Raw genomic sequence first — 24754 nt, 5'->3', positions numbered from 1 at the left:
TGCCATTAAGATGAATCATGTGTCAGTCTTGTCTTTTGTTGAGCCCTACAAAGTGTTTATGCATTAAGTATTGCTAGGGATGGGTAACGAATCCGGTATTTTTTTGGTACTGACCGAATCCCGCCGGTCCTATGGGGCAACGAGCCACGTAAAATCAAACATTGCCATTTTACAATACCTGGGTTACTTGGCTCAGCTAAACTACCTTAGGTAATCTTGCAATTGTCAATGCCAACAAAGAAAAAAATGCTCCAACGTAAGTGCTTGCTTGGCTTTGCTATTGACATGCTACTGATTAGCATTAGCGATTTTACATGGCGATTTCAACACCTTCAAATTTGGTATTGAAAACTACAACTAAGATGCACGTTACAATCAAACAACTTGTGCGTAAAAAGTAGAATACTTATAGTATTAACCATTTTTAGGGCGAAACAAAAGACTAGAGCCAACACACCATAAACTATACACTACTGCCATCTAACATCTTGTACTTGCAATGTCATTCTTGGAAAACAAGAGTATAAAAAGAAGTTTTATAATTAGCTCATTTTTAAATGTTGCATAAAATGTTTTATTTTATTATCAAAAACAATATTTATTAACACACACAGAAGTACCAAAAATTGGTACAGCTGTGCACCTGTATCGATTACCAGTTCCTGGGAATTCGTACCGTATCGGTTCAAATGACTACACACCAGCTGTTTTATTGTAACGTGCATCTTAGTTGTAGTTCTGATTGCCAATTTGGAGGTGTTGTAAAATCTTTAATGCTAACCATTACAATGTATATGGCATATCCAAAGTAAAGCCTTGCTTTCGAGCAATTTCTTTTGGGCATGCTTGCATGGATAATTGCAAAATTACCGAGAGGCAGTGCATCATGAATATGCCTGTTTTGTCATCAAGTGCTGAATCTGCAACTCAACGTGACGTCATTTTGCAACCCAGGTATTAAAAACTGGTACCGTTTGATTTTACCTGAATCTGTACTCAGTAGGGGTGTAACGGAACACAAAAATTTCGGTTCGGTACGTACCTCGGTTTAGAGGTCACGGTTCGGTTCATTTTCGGTACAGTAAGAAAACAACAAAATATAATTTTTTTAGTTATTTATTTACCAAATTCTGTCTCTGCCCCTCCCTCACGAATGCTGCTTATCGCACAGTTTGTTTTGTTTTTAACCCCTTCTTAACCCTGAACGTACATTGAAAATACACGCAACCCTAACTCAAAATGCCGGACATTTGAGGCATTTAAGAAACTCCGCCCGGACACGCCCCGCAAAACAGGACATGTCCGGTGAAAAGAGGACGTGTGGTCAGTCTATCGTAGCCCGGTCGTTGCTAGCATGCCGTGTGTTGTGCCTCGGTGTGCATTGTTTACACAACGTGCGATACGCTACTTAATATGTCCATTTGGAAACTCGTTCGGTACACCTCCGAACCGAACCGAAACCCCCGTACCGAAACGGTTCAATACAAATACACGTACCGTCACACCCTTAGTACTCAGTAGTAGCCTACCTAAAGAATTCAATTCAGTTTATTTTTATTTGTTTTTATTCAGTCAATGCCAGGCATAACAACAAATACATGTATAATTAAAAAAAAATGTGCCTTACATTATATATACAATATTATAAATCAAACTATGCAAAGAAATAGATCCCTATACTTTATCAAAAAAAAGATTTGTCGAGTGATATCAAGGATTACGTCGGTCACGCAACGTATCAAACTATTGTGTTTCAGACGCCATTCTGCACGACAAAACTCGGGCTGCAACTAACGATTAATTTGATAATCGATTAATCTGCTGATTATTACTTCGATTAATCGATTAATAATCGGATAAAAGAGACAAACCACATTTCTATCCTTTCCAGTATTTTATTGGAAAAAAACAGCATACTGGCACCATACTTATTTTGATTATTGTTTCTCAGCTGTTTGTACATGTTGCAGTTTATAAATAAAGGTTTATTAAAAATAAATAAATAAAATAAATAAAAAAATATATAAAAATAGATCCAACGAATCGATGACTAAATTAATCGTTAACTATTTTTATAATCAATTTTAATCGATTAGTTGTTGCAGCCCTAGACAAAACAGATGGAAACTTGGAAAAGCATGGAGGTCTACAACTTCTTTCTGTGTGGCTGGGTTAAGGAAATTGGTATCAAGACGTTTTTGCTCGGATAAGGTTGTGTTTCATGATTTTACTTTGCATCTAAGCTGCTATGTTTACCAGCAGCGTGTTGTTCCCCGTCTTTATCAAAATATAACTATACATGGCATCATTGTGTATGTGCTGAAAGCTTCATTCATGATCGTTGCCTTTGGTAAAAGCTTTTAGGTTTAGCTCACATTTGCTTTCTGTTATTTAGACACGCCGAGTTGGTGCTTTTCAAAACACTCGTAGCAAACATGTTTAAGAAATACAAATAATATGAAGATAATACTTGAACGGGAAATAATAACCGTTAAAAGTACTGTATTTTTCTGATAAGTCGCAGTTTTTTTCATAGTTTGCGATTTATACTCTGGAGCGATTTATGCGTGAAATTATTAACACAATACCGGAAAATATCAAATAATATTATTTATCTCATTCACGTAAGAGACTAGACTTATATCAGCAATTGTCTCACACACACACACGCTACTACTTCCGTACCTATGAAAATTGATCATTTCAACATTGGCGGTAATTTATCAAAACTGAGATTAGCGATTAGGAGTGACAGATTGTTTGGTAAATGTATAGCATGTTCTATATGTTATAGTTATTTGAATTACTGTTACGTTAACATACCAAGCACGTTCTCAGTTTGTTATTTATGCATCATATGTTGCTGTTGTTGTTGTTGTGTTTGCTGTTGTTGTTTTTGTCTCTCTGTCTGGTCCCCCTCTTGTCCCCACAATTTCCCCCTCTGTCTTCCTTTTTTTTCTCTTTCTATCCCCTCCTGCTCTGGCCCCCGTGACCAAATGATAATATAAATCCATATAATAAAGTCAAATACAAATAAGGCAACAAGAGAAGTATCCTACACTTCTCTTTTGTAAAGTAAATCTGAACAGCCGATATGGGCATCTACATCAACTATATGATTTGCCTGAAAAGCTGGACAGGACAAAAAAAAAAAAATGTATGCATCATATAACGTACACTTATTCAGCCTGTTGTTCACTATTCTTTATTTATTTTAAATTGCCTTTCAAATGTCTATTCTTGGTGTTGGCTTTTATCAAATAAATTTCCCCAAAAAAATGCAACTTATACTCTAGTGCGATTTATATATGTTTTTATCCTTATTTAGTATGCATTTTTGGCCGGTGCGGTTTATACTCCAGAGCGATTTATAATCCGAAAAATACGGTATATCATACAAATCTTTAACGACGCAATCACTGCAAACTCATGCATCCTTCGACTCTGTTCCCTTAGACCAGGGGTCGGCAACCCGCGGCTCCGGAGCCGCATGCGGCTCTTTGATCACTCTGATGCGGCTCAGCAGCTTACTTGCCGAACCCCTCGATTTTCCCGTGAGACTTCCGGAATTCAGTGACTCTCGCAGAAAACTCCCGGGATTAATATTCACCGATTTTCACCCTTACATCTATAATATGGGCGTGCCATGATGTTACAACATTTAACGCCCTCTACAATCTGTATTAATAGTGTGCCAGCCCAACCACTTGTTATACAGTATGCATCTTCTGCTTGCACACGTACGTGACAGCAATGCATACTTGGTCAACAGCCACACATGTTACACTGACGGTGACCATATAAAACAACTTTAACACTCTTACTAATAATGCGCCACACTGTGAACCCACACCAAACAAGAATGACAAACACATTTCGGGAGAACATCTGCATCGTAACACAACATAAACACAACAGGACAAATACCCAGAATCCCATGCAGCCCTGACTCTTTCGGGCTACATTATACACCCCTGCTACCACCAAACCCCGCCCCCACCCCAACCCTGCTCCCTCACACATCAACCCCCCCCCCCTCTCTGTGCGTCGGTTGAGGTGGGCGGGGTTTGGTAGCGGGGGTGTATAATGTATCCCGGAAGAGTTAGGGCTGCATGGGATTCTGGGTATGTGTTCTGTTGTGTTTATGTTGTGTTACGGTGCAGATGTTCTGCCGAAATGTGTTTGTCATTCTTGTTTGGTGTGGGTTCACAGTGTGGCGCATTATTAGTAAGAGTGTTAAAGTTTTTTTTATACCGCTACCGTCAGTGTAACCTGTGTGGTTGTTGACCAAGTATGCCTTGCTGTCACTTACGTGAGCAAGCGAAAGCCCACACAACGTGTGACAGATCAGGCACGCTGGTTGCAGAGGGTGCTATATGCTGTACCATCTCGGCAAGCATGACGCTGACAATCGCCATTCATATAAAACCCGCGTGCCGCACCAGCATTCAAATTCCATATTAAGGTGTGGGCAGCGTGTCTGAGACCCCTGGTTTATACATAGCACAAAGCAAAAAAAAAACTTTGTATGGAGTGTTATTTCATTAGACTTTCCTCCTCGTTGTTTCCACAAACATACATATAAATCTTGATTGATTGAAATCTTTCACTTTTCTGCCCTTTTTGATAATCTCTCGAGGAACTCTGAAGAAACATTTGTCCTTTTCGCGATTTGATCGGTTCGTACCGCCGAAAACAACACAAGCCTAGGGCATATAAAAAAAAAAATAGACTAAATGGCGCCTAGTACCCGTTGAAAACAGAAGTAGCTTGACCACCACCAGTATTCAGTATACAGTGTGTATGTATTGACCATGATGTTGTTGCCATGCTGCTTGGTGTTGGTCATACTCACAATCATCATAAGCACCATGGGGCCCAGGTAAATTATAAAGAAGAAGAAAGAAATCATTGCCAGAGTGAGGATCCCTCGAACCCACCAGTTCTTCCATCTGAAAGAAAAGCAAACACACGCGTACACACACACAATGCATGTTTTAAAAGACAATTCAAGCTTATTAGTGAAGTACGGATTCCACCAAACTGTGAAGAAAAACTCAGGTTATTTTTTTAATGATGCCAATATGACACGTTCACAATTGTAGGAATACCAAAAATCTAAAGGTGATGTAGCTTTTAGCATCACAGAGGAAAAACATTTAAATCAGTGCTAAAATGTGGAATTTGAATAGTCATATTTCATGCAGAGTTTTGAATAAACTGCATCATGCACCTTGAGGAAAGTCCGGACAAGGCTTTGTTTAACACCTCCGGGGTGTCATCAGGTGGGACTGGCACCTCCGGGACTCCTGATTCCCCTTTGGGGTGGCTGTCTCCCCCGTCATCTTTCTCTGACTTCAGCTCATTATCTGATCCCTAAAAAGCAAACAAACACAGAAAAAAAATAACATTTCATATCATGGCCAATTTCCTGAATTGATTTAATTTAAATTCATAAGGTTACAAATTGATTAATCACGATTTGATTCGATGAAATCTGCGCTTACATAATGAAAATGTCTCAACTCTGTTACAAAACATACATTGACTTTATTTGTTTCTCCTCACCATGAACAGGTTCTAAGTTCAACATTCCATCACTGCAAATTGCAGTACGGTATTGTTTCGTCAAGTGCAAATCAATAACAGGAAATATGTCAGCAATTTTACTGAAACCCTTACTTTGTTAGCGCAGTCAGACAGGATGCAACACAGCAATTTTATTGTGAAGGCCGGAAGTGTGTTCTTGTTTTCACGGGAAATGTGTCCCGTGAAAAACCGTCCGACCGGAACTCTCTAATAACTAAAGTTCTTTGGGTGAATAATGTAAACTCACTATACCAGTATGTTTTAGCGCTTTCATGGCGAGTTTACTGACTGATATAAGGAAGAACTTTACACTACTTTATATTAGAAATGGCAACAGCAGAAGATGAATGTCCCATAACAAGAAGATAGAGAACTAGGCCACCTACTCAGTGGCCTAGTGGTTAGAGTGTCCGCCCTGAGATCGGTAGGTTGTGGGTTCAAACCCCGGCCGAGTCATACCAAAGACTATAAAAATGGGACCCATTACCTCCCTGCTTGGCACTCAGTATCAAGGGTTGGAATTGGGGGTTAAATCACCAAAAATTATTCCCGGGCGCGGCCACCGCTGCTGCCCACTGCTCCCCTCACCTCCCAGGGGGTGATCAAGGGTGATGGGTTAAATGCAGAGAATAATTTCGCCACACCTAGTGTGTGTGTGACAATCATTGGTACTTTAACTTTAACTTTAACTTTTAACTTTAAAAAGAAGAAGCTTATCGACTACGGCGTCGGCACAAACTACAAAGGCGGATTGCGCATTTTTTCAGGACATATGCAGATCCCAAATACAGATCAGCAGGTACCAGAAGGTAAGAAAAGTTGCTTTTGCATAATATTGCGAAACAAAACGCCAAATAATATGTCTTATCTTATACACACAACATAATAATACTCCTATGTTAAAGCACAGTACAATCCAACAAGCGGTGCGGCTTCATAGCTTACCAAAGTCGTACTAAAACATTTTGATTGATTTTTGAGTGCCGTTTGTAATGTTCTATATTTTCAATGGAACATATAAAATGTTGGTGTTGTTTACTTGAGTCATATTGCAGTCTACACGTATCGCTTGTGTGTGACTGCCATCATATTGCAGTCTACACGTATCTCTTATGTTTGACTGCCATCTACTGGTCACACTTATCATTTCACCATGTACCAAATAAAATAGCTCCGAGGTCGGTAAGCAAAACCAGAATTATTACGTACATTCGGTGCACCCGTTTATAAGGCGCACTGTCGAGTTTTGAGAAAAAAAAAAGGATTTTAAGTGCGCATTATAGTCCGGAAAATACCCTGCGCGACCCAGACAGGGACAAGCGGTAGAACATGGATAGATGGATGGATGGTGTATATAAGTACTTCATGAGCACATTCAACAATACCGCACTAATAATGATACCATGACAATTCCAACATCATAACAGCTAGGGATGTCCCGATACAACTTTTTCACTTCCGATACGATCCCGATATTGTAGCCTTGAGTATTGGCCGATACCGATATCAATACGATACGATATAGGCACGAATCATACATATATTTATTCCTTATTTTGTTGTGTGGAATGTTAGAAAAGGCTTGATAAAGTGATGTTACTGTTACTGATGTTGTAGTGTTAAAACAGAAAACAATAGTCAGCAAGAGTAGGTATAGGAAAAACGGACCCATTTATTATTAACCAATTGGTTACATAAATTTTAACCTTCAACATAAGAGTATTACCTCAACAAATCCAATAAAAACAAAATGTTCTATTTAAAGTGCAAAATAACCACTAATACCAACATAATTATACAATTGAATAGAATAAACTAAAAATAAATTAGAAGACCCTGAAAAATAACCTAAATAAATCCAATTAAAAAAAACAAAAAAATCGTTTTAAAGTGCAAACAATTCAAGTTCACTTCAGTTATTTTTTTACTGTCAGCATATGTTGGAAACAACTGTGGACAGGGACAAAAACAACAAAAACAACAAAATATTGTCCACTTTTTAACCTCTTCGTGCATCTGGGGTATAGTGTTGTCTACAATGTAGTGGCGGCTAGGAATAATGTAGCGAGGTTCGAGGTTTGATGAGGTTGCTTGTATTGAACCTTCCAGGTTCTGTCCCTCCACGGGACACTTGCGCCTGACAAATGTTGCATTTAGCGGCAACGTCTTTGTCCGAGTTTAGGTTAAAATACTTCCACACAGCCGACATCACTACACTTTGCTGCAAGCACACGCGTTGTCGTTGTTGTGATCACGTGGGCTGTGCATGCTGGATCAGAGACGCTGTTCTTCCGCGGCCGGCACCAACGTTAATTAAGGGGCATTGCCGCCACCTACTGTGTTGGAGTGTGATCAAACCAGAGTCACCTATTATAGACGTGCTGCAGCGGTAAATGGACAGCTTATATCGGAGCGCTTATATCGGAGTTTTTAGAGTCAGTCCGATAAAATCCGATATTCACTTTTTTGGCTAATATCGGACTGATTTCCGATATCAATATCAGATCGGGACATCCCTAATAACAGCAATATGGGTCTAGATTTGGGAATATTGGCATCGTCAGACATTTCAACTGCAGTCAAAGTCAACCACTTTATGGAAACATAGTGAGTTGTTCTGTTTGATGTAATTAAACAGCACGAGTCAGATTGCAGTCAGCTGGAGGCGTGTCTTAATGAAATTAAACAATGGATGTCCGCTAACTTCTTGCAACTCAACACTAAGAAAACGGAAATGCTGATTATCGGTCCTGCTAAACACCGACATTTATTTGATAATACCACCTTAACATTTGACAACCAAACAATTACACAAAGCGACTCAGTAAAGAATCTGGGTATTATCTTCGACCCAACTCTCTCCTTTGAGTCACACATTAAGAGTGTTACTAAAACGGCCTTCTTTCATCTCCGTAATATCGCTAAAATTCGTTCCATTTTGTCCACTAGCGACGCTGAGATCATTATTCATGCCTTCGTTACGTCTCGTCTCGATTACTGTAACGTATTATTTTCGGGTCTCCCTATGTCTAGCATTAAAAGACTACAATTGGTACAAAATGCGGCTGCTAGACTTTTGACAAGAACAAGAAAGTTTGATCATATTACGCCTATACTGGCTCACCTGCACTGGCTTCCTGTGCACTTAAGATGTGACTTTAAGGTTTTACTACTTACGTATAAAATACTACACGGTCTAGCTCCAGCCTATCTTGCCGATTGTATTGTACCATATGTCCCGGCAAGAAATCTGCGTTCAAAGAACTCCGGCTTATTAGTGATTCCCAGAGCCCAAAAAAAGTCTGCGGGCTGTAGAGCGTTTTCTATTCGGGCTCCAGTACTATGGAATGCCCTCCCGGTAACAGTTAGAGATGCTACCTCAGTAGAAACATTTAAGTCCCATCTCAAAACTCATTTGTATACTCTAGCCTTTGAATAGCCCCCCTCTTTTTAGACCAGTTGATCTGCCGTTTCTTTTCTTTTCTCCTCTGCTCCCCCCTATCCCTTGTGGAAGGGGAGACACACAGATCCGGTGGCCATGGATGGGGTGCTGGCTGTCCGGGGTCGGGACCCGGGGTGGACCGCTTGCCTGTATATCGGTTGGGAACATCTCTGCGCTGCTGACCCGTCTCCGCTCGGGATGGTTTCCTGCTGGCCCCACTGTGGATTGGACTCTTACTGTTATGCTGGATCCACTATGGACTGTACTCTCACAATATTATGTTAGACCCACTCGACATCCATTGCATTCGGTCTCCCTAGAGGGGGGGGGGGGGGGGGGGGTTACCCACATATGCGGTCCTCTCCAAGGTTTCTCATAGTCATTCACATCGACGTCCCACTGGGGTGAGTTTTTCCTTGCCCTTATGTGGGCTCTGTACTGAGGATGTCGTTGTGGCTTGTGCAGCCCTTTGAGACACTTGTGATTTAGGGCTATATAAATAAACATTGATTGATTGATTGATTGATTTAACACAGCAATGAACTATCATTCAATGTGGGTAACAACGAGTAACAACAACAACCTGCTCAACAGTCTCCGTCACTCTGGCTATGTCTTCTTCGCTTGTGAATTTAGTGTAATGACATGTATTGGACTTGTACGAGTAATGCCAAATAATCTTAATTGTGCTGCTCAGTGCAAAGATCTTCACACATCACTAACACTGAGCAGAAGACAGGCTGTGGCTGGTGACCAAATTAGGCTTGGAATTATCACCGCAGAGCAGACGGTTGGTTCACTGACGGTATGCCGTACCACCAGCAACACATTCTCACACAGTCACAGCTTGAAGAAGTCATATGTTAACATTTGTTTTCAATTCTCATAAGTCCTCCTAAAGAAAGTGCACTCTGTAAATCTAGAAAAGATGCACAAAAATACACACACACACACACACACGCACAGTTTCACACAAAATTCCACGCTCTGTGGTTTCCATGGAGACGATATCTGTCTTTCAGGATGCTTGAGTTAAAAATAGCCACCACTTTTTCACATAACAACAAGCTGGGCCTGCTGTAGTAAAGCTGGCATTCCAAACAACAACAAGGAGCCATCCTTATCCAATGAGACGCACAGGCATGAAGGTAAATAATTGTGCAAGCCACCCAACAACACCATAGTCGAACAGTAAAAAACATTTGTATTTGTTTTAGTGTGTGTCTGTGCAACCTTTCAGAGAAAACAAGGAGGGGAACAGACACTTCTCCCCCCACGCAGGATGTGGAGGGATCAACCCAGCATGACAACATGTTGCTCTTTCCTGGAGGACCAGGTTGTGCAGACAAAAGATTAAATGAAGAGGAAAATAGTATTCTAGACCAGATTATTGTGTGTATCTGAGCCAAAACATGTCAACTCCAATACCACTTGACTACTAGCGTTCCCCTTAGCACTCTTTTATATCTGCATGCTATTCTTTAACTGTTCTAAAATGAACATTGAACTGCGGGTGATCTAAAGTATTACTTTAATAAAGTAGTGTTTTATTTTTCTATATTCAAACAATTTTACTGTTTAAATTGTATGTAATGTTATAGTGGCAAAAAAATGTAACATACTTGTTTAATAAAACCTCTACCTTGGTTTTAATGAATACCTATGCCCACTGTGCTGCTGTGTTTTTATCTTAATATTGGTCATTATCAGGCCTGGTCAATTATTTTGACTCGGGGGCCAAATTTAGAGAAAAAAATGTGTCTGGGGGCCGGTATATCTATTTTTAGGAAAACTAATATAAAACCTCAAAATAAAGTCTGATTGAATGCTAAAAATGTTATGACAGACAGCCTTAAAAACGGAATTTTAAATTTTTCTATGAACGATAAAACCCTGAATATTGAGAACATGTGAACGTCACACCCCCTCTCAATCGACATATTTTACAATCAAGCCAAATGCAACAAAAATGCAACAAACACAGCAAAATATGAACGTGAAGGGTAAAATACAATCTGATATATCTGATATATTACAAAGCTTTAGAGCTTTCTTGTAAAAATCTCCTTCTGCGTCTGTCCCTGACACCTACATTTCAGGCTGGCCGCTCTGGAAACACTCTGTGGAAACGCTCCCCACCCACACTGCTTGGTGCCTCGTCTGACCTGCTGTGACGTAGATTACCATAGTCACTAGTAGGGTTGTACGGTATACGGGTATTAGTATAGCACTGAGATACTAATGAATCATATTCGGTACCAAACCGCCTCTGAAAGGTACCGGTCCGCCACACCCTAAGATTTTTTGTTAAAATAAAGCTAATAATGCAATTTTTCCGGTCCCCTTTGTTTAGAAAAGTATAGAAAAGTACCGAAAAGTATCAAAATAATATTGGCATCGGGACAACACAAGTCACTAAAATATCATGCAAAAGCGCAGATTCCAACCATTGAAATACATTGCATAGTTGAACACTTATGGTAATTTGCAAACATCACTGCACATCATAATGGCAGCTACAGTTTCCATCTTAAAGATCTAAAAAAATTATTTGGGAATGTTCGGCGGGCCAGATGGAAAAACTTAACGGGCCGCATGTGGCCCCCGGGCCTTAATTTGCCCAGGTCTGGTCATTATGGTGGTACTTGGACAGCCAAGTGTTTTCTGAGGTGGTACTTGGTGGAAAATGTTTGAGAACCACTGGTCTAGTGGGATTCAAGATTGATTATGATAATTATAATAGTGTATTTAACTATCACAGGGCCCGCAGGTCGCAATGACATTCTCGTTACAACTTTATACGATAAATGTCATCATAACTCTGCTTCTTAAGGATGGTCTGCGGTACATGTGTGCAAGAGGTGTCTTGTTTCCTGCCCCGGTTTACACATTATACTATCGCACAGCCAGACTAGTTGGCATCTGTTAAACTCACTGCCGTAACACCACATGTTCTAGACCAAAAATCACTTCATATTCTTTCCTGTTTGCTAGTGTTACCATATGGGGAAACAACTACAAAGGTACACTTCATTCATTAACGGTGTTACAAAAAAGATCAGTTAGAATAATACACACTGTTGGATATAGAGAACATACAAACCCTTTTATTTATTAAATCACAAACATTGAAATTGAACGATTTGGTGCATTTGCAAACAGCTAAAATGATGTATAAAGCAAACTATAACCTACTACCCAAGAATGTACAACAATTATTTTCAAGAAAAGAAGAGAAATATAATCTTAGAGGAAAATCGAATTTAAAACATTTGTATACTCGTACAACACTTAAAACCTTTCCCTCTCTGCATGAAAGTTTAAAAGGAGCATATATTAATGCAGTATGAACAAGAATGTTTTAATGTAGACATATAGAATCATCATACTGGTGTGATTATATGCATCAAGTGTTCATTCAAGGCTAAGGCAAAATATCGAGATATATATCGTGTATCATGACATGACCTAAAAATATCGAGATATTAATAAAAGGCCATATCGTCCAGCCCTAGAATACACCCTTTCTATCTCCATATCATCAATTCTTATGTGACACTGTATGTTATTTTTCTTATTTCCAAAAATTTTATATTTTGTTTTATTTAGGTTGATTGATAGTTTATTAGCATCAAATCATTGCTTTAGTATGTGGAGTTCACTCTCTACGGCAGATCTGGGCAAATTAAGGCCCGGGGGCCACATGCGGCCCGTCAAGCTTTTCATTCCCAAATAATTTTTTTAGATCTTTAAGATGGAAACTGTAGCTGCCATTGTGATGTGCAGTGATGTTTTCTAATGACCGTAAGTCTTGAACTATACAAAGTATTTCAATGGTTGGAATCTGCGCTTTTGCATGATATACTAGCTACCAGAGGTGGGTAGAGTAGCCAGAAATTTTACTCAAGTAAGAGTACTGTTACTTTAGAGATTTATTACTCAAGTAAAAGTAAGGAGTAGTCACCCAAATATTTACTTGAGTAAAAGTAAAAAGTATGTTGTGAAAAAACTACTCAAGTACTGAGTAACTGATGAGTAACATACACACACATATCTTATATATATATATATATATATATATATATATATATATATATATATATATATATATATATATATATATATATATACACACACACACATATATATATACATACATTGATATATACAGTATATAATTTATATTTATTTATTTTGCCGTTTTTGTTTACATGTTAAAGGTGTTTTAATGAATATACATGCATGTTTAACACATATAGATTCCTTTCTTTCATGAAAACAAGAATATAAGTTGGTGTATTACCTGATTGTGATGACTTGCATTGATTGGAATCAGACAGTAGTGCTGATAACGTCCTCGTTTTCAAATGGAGGAGAAAAAAAGTTCCTCCTTTCTGTCTAATACCACATGAAAGTGGTTGGTTTTTGGTATCTTATTTGTCCAGCTTCCATATTCGTTTTTATACACTTTACAAGAAATACATTGGCGGCAAACTCCGTAGCTTGCTAGCTTGTTTGCGCTGGCTTTCGGAGACTCTTATTTTGAAAGCGCAAGCGCGATGGAGCGGCACTTTTATTGTGAAGACAGGAACTGTGCAGTCAGTCTTTAGGCTTTTGACGGGATGTACGGTTGAAATAAAAAAAAAATATTTTTTCCTTCACACTTTTGATTGATTGATTGGAACTTTTATTAGTAGATTGCACAGTACAGTACATATTCCGTACAATTGACCACTAAATGGTAACACCCGAATACGTTTTTCAACTTGCTTAAGTCAGGTCATGTGACCGCCTGGCTCTGTTTGATTGGTCCAACGTCACCAGTGACTTCATCTGATTGGTGGAACGGAGTGAACGTCACCAGTGACTGTATTTGTTGAAACGCAGGCACTATGGAGGTCTGTCTGACAGACCAAAACAAACAAAGCGTGCATTAACAGATCGATAAAAATTAGTAGCGAGTAGCGAGCTGAATGTAGATAAAAGTAGCGGAGTAAAAGTAGCGTTTCTTCTCTATAAATATACTCAAGTAAAAGTAAAAGTATGTTGCATTAAAACTACTCTTAGAAGTACAATTTATCCCAAAAGTTACTCAAGTAGATGTAACGGAGTAAATGTAGCGCGTTACTACCCACCTCTGCTAGCTACTATGTTCATCTAATGAGTTACTATGGTAATCGAATGAGTTACTATGGTAATCTAATTAGTTACTATGGTAATCTAATTAGTTACTATGGTAATCTAAGTCACAGCAGGTCAGACGAGGCACCAAGCAGTGTGGGTGAGGAGCGTTTCCACAGAGTGTTTCCAGAGCGGCCAGCCTGAAATGCGGGTGTCAGGGACAGACGCGGAAGGAGATTTTTACCACAAAGTTCTAAAGCTTAGTGATGTATCACATATATCAGATTGTAGGTGGGTTTTTTTTTTTTTACCCTTCACGTTCATATTTCGCTGTGTTTGTTGCATTTTTGTTGCGTTTCGCTTGATTGTAAAATATGTCGATCGAGAGGGGGTGTGACGTTCATATGTTGTCAATAGGGGTGTAACGGTACGTGTATTTGTATTGAACCGTTTCGGTACGGGGGTTTCGGTTCGGTTCGGAGGTGTACCGAACGAGTTTCCACGCGAACATATTAACTAGCCGCCTCCGCTTCCTTCTGCCTCTGTCAGTCCTCTCCACAGCACCCAGCATTGTCCCACCCACACAACCATCTGATTGGTTACAAACAGAGCGGTAACAGCCAATCAGCAGTGCGTATTCAGAGCGCATGTAGTCAGTGCTTAGCGTTTAGCAGGTAAGCATCAGGCAGCGGACTCTCCCCAAATGATAATAAACACCTCCCAGTCAACTACTAGTAACATCACTATGAGCCCGTTGACCTTCTAGAAATATGAAAGGCAGTTCAGCTCGCTTGCAGTCCTGGCTTGAGGTGAAGGCTAATTCGCTTTTAGCGTAACGGTAGCTCATTTTGCGGTGTGTGTGTGTTACGGACAGCAAAGCCCTGTCTGTCTGTTATTTCACTTTGCCTTTTTCTGTGTTGATTGAGCTGTGTTGAAGCAGCAAAAAAGGACATTATGTTAAATGCAGAGTTTCTGTCTCTGATAGTTGATATTATAATGTAACTGCATCATAAAGCCTACATGAACTCCATGGTTTTCAGCTATAGTTACATTAATCATTAGTAATGCAGCAGCCTAGTTTTGAATGGCAGGGTCCCTGCTATCACATGTTGATAAAAATATAACATTTACATAATACAAATCAACTACAGGCTTCCCAAATGCTGTAATAAATTAAGCATGATGAGTTGACTTGGAACTGTTTAATGTTGCACTTTTTATATGTAGAAGAAAAGTTTTGTCATTGTATCAGTTTAATGTTGAATAACGTGGGCAGACTTATTATAGTGTTCCCAATGTTAAAAGGACAAAGCCATTGTTTACAAATTTGGTAAATAAATAACCAAAAAATTAATATTTTGTTGTTTTCTTACTGTACCGAAATTTAACCGAACCGTGACCTCTAAACCATCCATCCATCAATTTTCTACCGCTTAATCCCTGGGCAAATTAAGGCCCGTTAATCTTTTCAATCTGGCCCGCCGGACATTCCCAAATAACTTTTTTAGATCTTTAAGATGGAAACTAGCTGCCATTATGATGTGCAGTGATGTTTTCTAATGACCGTAAGTCTGGAACTATACTAAGTATTTTTGGATGATATACCAGTTACTATGGTAATCTAGTTACCGTATTTTTCGGACTATAAATCGCAGTTTTTTTCATAGTTTGGCCGAGCTCCAGTGCGATTTATATATGTTTTTTCCTTCTTTATTATGCATTTTCGGCAGGTGCGACTTATACTCCGGTGCGATTTATACTCCGAAAAATACGGTAGTTACTATGGTCATGTAATTAGTTATTAGTTACTATGGTAATCTACGTCACAGAGGCTCAGACGAGGCACCAAGCAGTGTGGGCGGGAAGCATTTCCACAGACGCGGAAGGAGATTTTCATAACAAAGTTCTAAAGCTTAGTGATGTATCAGATATATCAGATTGTAGTTGGGTTTATTTTGTACCCTTCGCGTTCATATTTCACTGTTTGTTGCAATTTTGTTGCGTTTCACTTGATTGTAAAATACGTCGATCGAAAGGGGGTGTGACATTCATATTTTGTCAATATTCAGTGTTTTATCGTTCATAGAAAAATGTAAAATTCCATTACGTTTTTTTAAGGCGGTCTGTCCTAACGTTTTTAGCTTTCAATCAGACATAATTGTGAGGATTTGTATTAGTGTCCCTAAAAATAGATATACCGCCCCCCCCACCACCATACTTGCCAACCTTGAGACCTCCGATTACGGGAGTTGGGGGGGTGGGGGGCGTGGTCGGGACGGGGGCGTGGTTGAGGGGGGGCGTGGTTAAGAGGGGAGGAGTATATTGACAGCTAGAATTCACCAAGTCAAGTATTTCATACATATATACATACGTACACACACACACACACACACACACACACACACACACACACATATATATATATATATATATATATATATATATATATATATATATATATATATATATATATATACATCCTGAAAGTATGCAAACAAAACTGTGTTTAGATAATTGATACTTCAAACTTGCATAAATAAATCTTAAGGAATATAACATAACTTGGCTTCTGAGAGCTTCAAAATGTAATGAATAAAATGCTAAAGTTGTTGATAAACAAGCAATTATTTTAATAATTAAATACGGTCATCTTAAATGAATTATTATGATAATTTAAAATTAATTATTTCAAATATGTTTATTTTTATGTATAATTCTATGGCTGGATGTAATAAGGAGTCAGAAAAAATACAAATAAAAATAAAATTAATTTTGATGTTTTTAACAAAATATAGTAAAAATGTATTTTCATTGTTTTTTAATTAATAAATATATTTATTTTTAGGTAAGATAAACATAATAATACAATGTATCTCTAGTCTGGATGATTTAGTTCTTGTCACCCTGTTGTCATAAAGAAAAGGCTGTCCTCACTCAGGTCCGCATGGAGGCCACGCCCCCTCCAGCTCCGGCTGAAAATCGGGAGATTTTCGGGAGAATATTTGTCCCGGGAGGTTTTCGGGAGAGGCGCTGAATTTCGTGAGTCTCCCGGAAAATTCGGGAGGGTTGGCAAGTATGCCCACCACACATTTTTTTCTGTAAATGTGGCCCCTGAGTCAAAATAATTGCCCAGGCCTGCTCTAAACCGAGGTACGTACCGAACCGAAATTTGTGTGTACCGTTACACCCCTAGTTGTCAATATTCAGTGTTTTATCGTTCATAGTTAATATTGTAAATCCCACATTCTTTACTTTCATGTACATTCTGGGTGTCTCATTCAGTAAAAAAAAAATTAAATTCCATTTTTTAAGTCGGTCTGTCAAAACGTTTTTAGCTTTCAATCAGACATAATTGTGAGGTTTTGTATTAGTGTCCCTAAAAATATATATACCGGCCCCCAAAAACACATTTTTTTCCTCTAAATTTGGCCCCTGAGTCAAAATAATAGCCTACGGTCTCGGAAAGACTAACATCCGCAGTCCATCATTGGAGCACTTAAGCGGCGGAATGATGTCTCACTGTTCGCAGTCGAGTTTTCAACAATATCTGAAGAAAAAAAATACATTTTTGATGAATTAGGACTACCTGGTGGCTAGCTGGCTAACCAACGTTAGCATTACATCCAGACGGCAGCTAACGTTAATAATGCTAACCTTGTCCTCAGACGGCTGCTGCTGTAAAGTCGCCTCGGTGTCTTTGGCTCCACGGTGCCTGAGCTCTGCCGTCATCTTCACGAACCACAACCGAACGACAACGGCGAAGAGTCTATGATTCCTTAAGACTAAAATACGCTCAGGATATTTTTTTTACACGGGTTTACTTTGCATAAAAAAACACACACTCGCGTAGGTGGAAAATTGGAACAAAACTTCCGGTTTTCAAAATTAAATCCCAACATCTTCTGCTACTCAAAGTACGGTGGAAAAATAAAATCGTGTGAAATTGCCAATTCTAAATTGTGCAATGTTTAAGATTGTAAAAACATCGGTGCCGAAATGTTGCTGTGTTTTTTTACTGTCAAAAGTGTGCTTTTATTTTTGCAGTGGATTCACCTAACATTGGTGAACTTGATAACAGTGGCAAACTGTGACGTCATTGATGCGAAGCAAAACAATTACTGTACAGAAGGCTACTGAGCAAATGAGTTCCCATTAGTGGTACATTATCAAGAAAGCTCTTACGCGCAATCGATTATGCCGCCCATTAGAATATTTATGAGTAAATACTAGTTAGGTACATAGTTTTTTGTTCTTTTGTCTCATTAAGTGGTATTATAGGGATTGGTTGATTGATTGATTGAAACTTGTATTAGTAGATTGCACAGTACAGTACATATTCCGTACAATTGACCACTAAATGGTAACACCCGAATACGTTTTACAACTTGTTTAAGTCGGGGTCCACGTTAATCAATTCATGGTAATAGGGAGAATCATATACAACAAGGTCCTTATTTCTGTCTGAATTGTGTCCTATGCATCATATTTATTTTAAAGATTGGAATATTTTAAAATAGAAAACTTTTCAAAACCTCACCTGAACGTAATCCCGTTTATCCTAAAAACAAGGGACCCTTGTAATTATCTATTTGTACCACCAGATGGCAGCAGGGTTTCATCCCGTGTGTGTGCGCGCGCGTGTGTGTGTGTGCGTGTGTGTGTGTGTGTTCTTGAATTTCTGCCCTTCTTGAGCCATCAAGAAGGAAAAGTAGCTTTCATATGAGGAGGTGTGAACAAGTTAGGACATAAATCATGGTACCAATACGGAAAACCATTGCATCTAATAGAGAATGTCTCATTTGCACCCCCTGGTGGTGAAATCTATCAAAATGAGGGTGGTCCCAAAAAGGAGGGATTTTTCAAATTGACTGTGTGTCGGTTTTAAAAGTTAAAAAAGTTAAAGTACCAATGATTGTCACACACACACTAGGTGTGGCGAGATTATTCTCTGCATTTGACCCATCACCCTTGATCACCTCCTGGGAGGTGAGGGGAACAGTGGGCAGCAGCGGTGGCCGCGCCCGGGAATTATTTTGGTGATTTAACCCCCAATTCCAACCCTTGATGCTGAGTGCCAAGCAGGGAGGTAATGGGTCCCATTTTTATAGTCTTTGGTATGACTCGGCCGGGGTTTGAACTCACAACCTACCGATCTCAGGGCGGACACTCTAACCACTAGGCCACTGAGTAGGTTAAAAGTTTAAAAGTGCTCCCCCCTCTGATCAACATATGAAACAACAAGTGTGTGTAAAAATTTAAAGTGCTCCCCCTCTGGCCAACATATGTAATAACAAGTGTGTGTAAGAAATTGAAATGGGCCCCTTTTGGCCAAAATGAATTAAAAAAAAAAAATACAAAAAAATTATTTTTTTTTAAATTAAAAAACATTAAATATATATATATATATATATATATATATATTTTTATATATATATATATATATATATATATATTTATATATATATATATATATATATATATATATATATATATGTATATATATATATATATATATATATATATATATATATTTAATGTTTTTTAATTTTTTTGTATTTTTTTTTTTCAAGTTATTACAGTATGTCTCAATATATATATATATATATATATATATATATATATATATATATATATATATGTATATATATATATATATATAAATATATATATATATATTGAGACATACTGTAATAACTTGAGACATACTGTAATAACTATATATATATATATATATATATATATATATATATATATATATATATAAATATATATATATATATATATATATATATATATATATATATATATATATATATATATATATATTGAGACATACTGTAATAACTTGAAGTAAATAATGAAGATTAAAAACCAAATACAAACAAAAAAAATAATTTAAAAAAATACTAAAAGTTTACCTTTTTTATATTTCCATAATATGTATATATTATTCGGAGGTCTCAAGAAGGCAACAAATACAAAAATATGTGTGTGTGTGTGTGTGTGTGTGTGTGTGTGTGTGTGTGTGTGTGTGTGTGTGTGTGTGTGTGTGTGTGTGTGTGTGTGTGTCGGCAATTATAAATACTATATTAATAGCTGGTTGCAAGAGACGTGTAAAGCGGGTGGATCCTGCAGATCCAACGGGTCAATATTATCTGACATCCCAGAGTGCAGAGTTGTAGTCTGTGTGATTAAAGCATTACAGGATGTAATAATACAAAGCAGGTTGATATTATTGACAATCATTTCTAACTCTGCAACAATACTCGGTGATTGTGATGTCTCTTTTATAATTGTATAGCAATTGCAAAACATTTATTTTTATAAACACTAGGACCTTTTTTACATGTTTGTCTTTTAAAAAAACTTTTACATGTCTGTCAATGTCGATTCTAAACATTTATTTTTCACCAGACATCATTTTAAACACAAAATATAACAAACTTTTTCTACCAAGTGCCATTTTAATATTTTTTCATTTTGTAAACCAAAATGACGATTTTGGGCCAATTTGAAAAAATATATTTGTATGTTTGTGTTATCAGATTGATCTGCGGACCGAAACAAATGTTTAATGATAAACAATATCATGTAGTAATGAAAATATACCATACCATAACATATACTACGTTTGTATTTGAAAAAACAAAAACAAAAAAAAAACAAGCTACAACCCAGGCCGCACTTTTGCAATGTTAATATTTGCTTACATGTCCCTTGGCAAGTTTCACTGCAATAAAGCACTTTTTGTAGCCATCCACAAGCTTCTGGTTGAATTTTTGACCACTCCTCTTGACAAAATTGGTGCAGTTCAGCTAAATTTGTTGGTTTTCTAACATAGACTTGTTTCTTCAGCATTGTCCACACGTTTAAGTCAGGACTTTGGGAGGGCCATTCCAAAACCTTCATTCTAGCCTGATTTAGCCATTCCTTTACCACTTTTGACGTGGGTTTGGGGTCATTGTCCTGTTGGAACACCCAACTGCGCCCAAGACCCAACCTCCGGGCTGATGATTTTAGGTTGTCCTGAAGAATTTGGAGGTAATCCTCCTTTTTCATTGCCCCATTTGCTCTCTGTAAAGCACCAGTTCCATTGGCAGCAAAACAGGCCCAGAACATAATACTACCACCACCATGCTTGACGGTAGGCATGATGTTCCTGGGATTAAAGGCCTCACCTTTTCTCCTCCAAATATATTGCTGGGTATTGTGGCCAAACAGCTCCATTTCTGTTTCATCTGACCACAGAATTTTCCTCCAGAAGGTCTTATCTTTGTCCATGTGATGTCAGATGAAACAAAAATGTAGCTGTTTGGCCACAATACCCAGCAATATGTTTTGGAGGATAAAAGGTGAGGCCTTTAATCCCAGGAACACAATACCTACCGTCATGCATGGTGGTGGTAGTATTAAGATTTGGGCCTGTTTTGCTGCCAATGGAACTGGTGCTTTACTGAGAGTAAATGAAAAAGGAGGATTACCTCCAAATTCTTCAGGACAACCTAAAATCATCAGCCCGGAGGTTGGGTCTTGGGCGCAGTTGACACATGTCAAAAGTGGTAAAGGAATGGCTAAATCAGGCTAGAATTTAGATTTCAGAATGGCCTGACTTAAACGTGTGGACAATGCTGAAGAAACAAGTCCATGTCAGAAAACCAACAAATTTAGCTAAACTGCACTAATTTTGTCAAGAGGAGTGGTCAAACATTCAACAGAAGCTTGTGGATGGCTACCAAAAGCGCCTTATTGCAGGTAAACTTGCCAAGGGACATGTAAGCAAATATTAACATTGCTGTATGTATACTTTTGACCCAGCACATTTGCTCACATTTTCAGTAGACCCATAATAAATTTATAAAAGAACCAAACTTCATGAATGTTTTCTGTGACCAACAAGTATGTGCTACAATCACTCTATCACAAAGAAATAAGAGTTGTAGAAATGATTGTAAACTCTACACAGCCATGACTTTATGTTCTTTACAAGTGTATGTCAACTTTTGACCACGACTGTATATGTATGTATGTCATAAAATTTGTATGTAACTTATCAAAAAACTTTCCGTTCTCTGAGTTCCCAATGAACAGACAAGAGGCTGTCTTTGTTGCACCAAGCAAAGGCTTGGAAAATTCCATTATGTACGATGGGAGGAGACGGGAGGGGTTATCTATTGCCATCGAAGACCTGCTCAAGCTGAATCCATCTTTTTCTTTTGTGTTGATGTGACTGAAAACAATGACTGTTTACATACTCCCCATTCATTTGGAAGCAGATATTGTTGTGTAAACAGGGAGTGTCCAAATAAAAAGAGGTGGCATACAATATTTCGCTAGAGCGTGGGTGACACTGTAAGAGGTTACAGGTCGACACATTTCTCCTCAATTGAGTCAAAATTGAAATCTGCCTCTGTTTGATTCTTTGCTTCTTGTCTTGTTTAATAGATGTCATCAGTGTTTGAACCTGACAATGTATGTATGTATACTGTATATCAGTGATGTGCAGTAAAAAGAAAAAAAGAAAAATTAAATTGTTAAATGTATCCAGTGGCCAGTGATTATACTATAAAGTTATTTTCCATTTAACTTCACCAGTTTTAGATTATTTTTATTCAAAATCGCTGAATTTTCACATTTGCCGTTCAAATACTGAGAAGAGACGGTGCGGTGATCAGCAACCAGTTGAGGCACGTCACTCAGTTGTGCCTCACCATGGATTGCGGACTCGGCTAACTGCTGGCCTGCTGTGCAGTGAGACCGTATTGCTATATGAATTATATTATACATTTCCATAGTTTAGTTAGCTGAGGTATATAATGTACAGTGTATTTTGTCAACAACTGTATGTGTGTAACGTATTTCTTGTGCTGAGCAATCATAAAACTGCTGCGAAGACGCACTGTGTGAGGCTCGCAGTAATCCCGCCTCCTGGTGGTAGAGAATGCACTCCCGCCGTAGAATGCACCCCCTGACGGGAGTGTTATATCAACTAAAGCCTACACTTAAACTTTCTATGTGCAAGATTGAATCTATTTAAAAAAGTTATTTAATAAGAAGCCAAAAAGTGCAAAAACAATAATAAATGGGTTGTACTTGTATAGCGCTTTTCTACCTTCAAGGTACTCAAAGCGCTTTGACACTACTTCCACATTTACCCATTCACACACACATTCACACACTGATGGAGGGAGCTGCCATGCAAGGCGCTAACCAGCACCCATCAGGAGCAAGGGTGAAGTGTCTTGCTCAGGACACAACGGACATGACGGGGTTGGTACTAGGTGGGGATTGAACCTGGGACCCTCGGGTCGCGCACGGCCACTCTTCCACTGCGCCACGCCGTCTGTTCATGTTGGAGGAGTTGTGAATGACTGCAGGGCCACAACATTAGGTATACCTGCAGACTGCAGCACGGATTTCATATTTCATTCATTCACAACTCCTCCAACACCAACATTATTGTTTTTGCACTTTTTGGCTTCTTATTGAGCTGCTGCATTTTTTTGGTTGGGTAGTTTATTTCTTTTGAGTAACTTCTTCTACATTTGTAAAAGGGGAGGAATGTAATAGAGTGATCTATGTTTGTCTGTTGCCATCTCCTGGTTAATGTTGGCTATAGCGTACTGTGGTTACTTTTTGGTTGGCCAACGATTTACGTGGTGTTGCTCACCTGACGTCAAGTGTGTGAGTCTGTTCTGAAGTCTACAGTAAAGAGACGTACTTCATCACCTCGCCTGGTTATTGCCTCCAACTTAATATATTACATAAAGGTAAGACCATAATAACTTTTTTTTTAATTAAATGTGCTTTTTTGTGTGCTACAGTTTGTATGTGTAAAGTTAAAGTTAAGTTAAAGTACCAATGATTGTCACACAGACACTAGCAGTGACGTGCGGTGAGGTTGATGGCTGGTGAGGCACTGACTTCATCACAGTCAGATTTACAAACATATGAACCCTAAAGAGTATCTTATTCACCATTTGATTGGCAGCAGTTAACGGGTTATGTTTAAAAGCTCATACCAGCATTCTTCCCTGCTTGGCACTCAGCATCAAGGGTTGGAATTGGGGGTTAAATCACCAAAAATGATTCCCAGTTTCGGCGCCGCTGCTGCCCACTGCTCCCCTCACCTCCCAGGGGGTGATCAAGGGGATGGGTCAAATGCAGAGGACAAATTTCATTACACCTAGTGTGTGTGTGACAATCATTGGTACTTTAACTTAACTTTAACTTTACACATACAAACTGTAGCACACAAAAAAAGCACATTTAATAAAAAAAACGTTATTATGGTCTTACCTTTACTTAGAAATTAAGTCCATGCGCCGCAACTAAAGCCCTCACTTAAACTTTCCACGTGCAAGATTGAATCTATTTAAAAAAGTGTAACCGAGGGTTTATAAATGTCGCCTATACTGTATGAAACTACAAAATAACAAACACAGAGGCTCCAGTTTACACGAGGACCACTTTATTTACATTCTTTCAAAAACCTCCGCAACGTGACATCACTTCCGCTCTTAGCGCCTTCAAAATAAGAGCTCAAGGCATATACTGTATAACAGCGCAAAAAATATTTAATAAGAAGCCAAAAAGTGCAAAAAC

General features: G+C 38.4%; 1 protein-coding gene across 1 annotated transcript in view; it reads right to left on the bottom strand.

The window, feature by feature from the left end:
* The window catches only part of LOC140679242 (phosphatidate cytidylyltransferase 2-like), a 37430-nt gene extending 19463 nt beyond the window's left edge, over positions 1 to 17967 (bottom strand). Inside the window, exons 1-3 of the mRNA XM_072914242.1 lie at positions 17807 to 17967; positions 5234 to 5376; positions 4856 to 4952 (exon numbers count right to left, since the gene is read on the bottom strand). Coding sequence (XP_072770343.1) covers positions 4856 to 4952; positions 5234 to 5376; positions 17807 to 17881 — 315 coding nt within the window. The 5' untranslated portion in view covers positions 17882 to 17967. The remainder of the gene's footprint in view (positions 1 to 4855; positions 4953 to 5233; positions 5377 to 17806) is intronic.
* Between the last annotated feature and the right edge of the window lie 6787 nt (positions 17968 to 24754).

This window comes from Nerophis lumbriciformis, linkage group LG12 (genome assembly GCF_033978685.3).
Source record: "Nerophis lumbriciformis linkage group LG12, RoL_Nlum_v2.1, whole genome shotgun sequence".
NCBI lineage: Eukaryota > Metazoa > Chordata > Actinopteri > Syngnathiformes > Syngnathidae > Nerophis > Nerophis lumbriciformis.
This window is presented reverse-complemented; position numbering and strand designations above follow the sequence as displayed.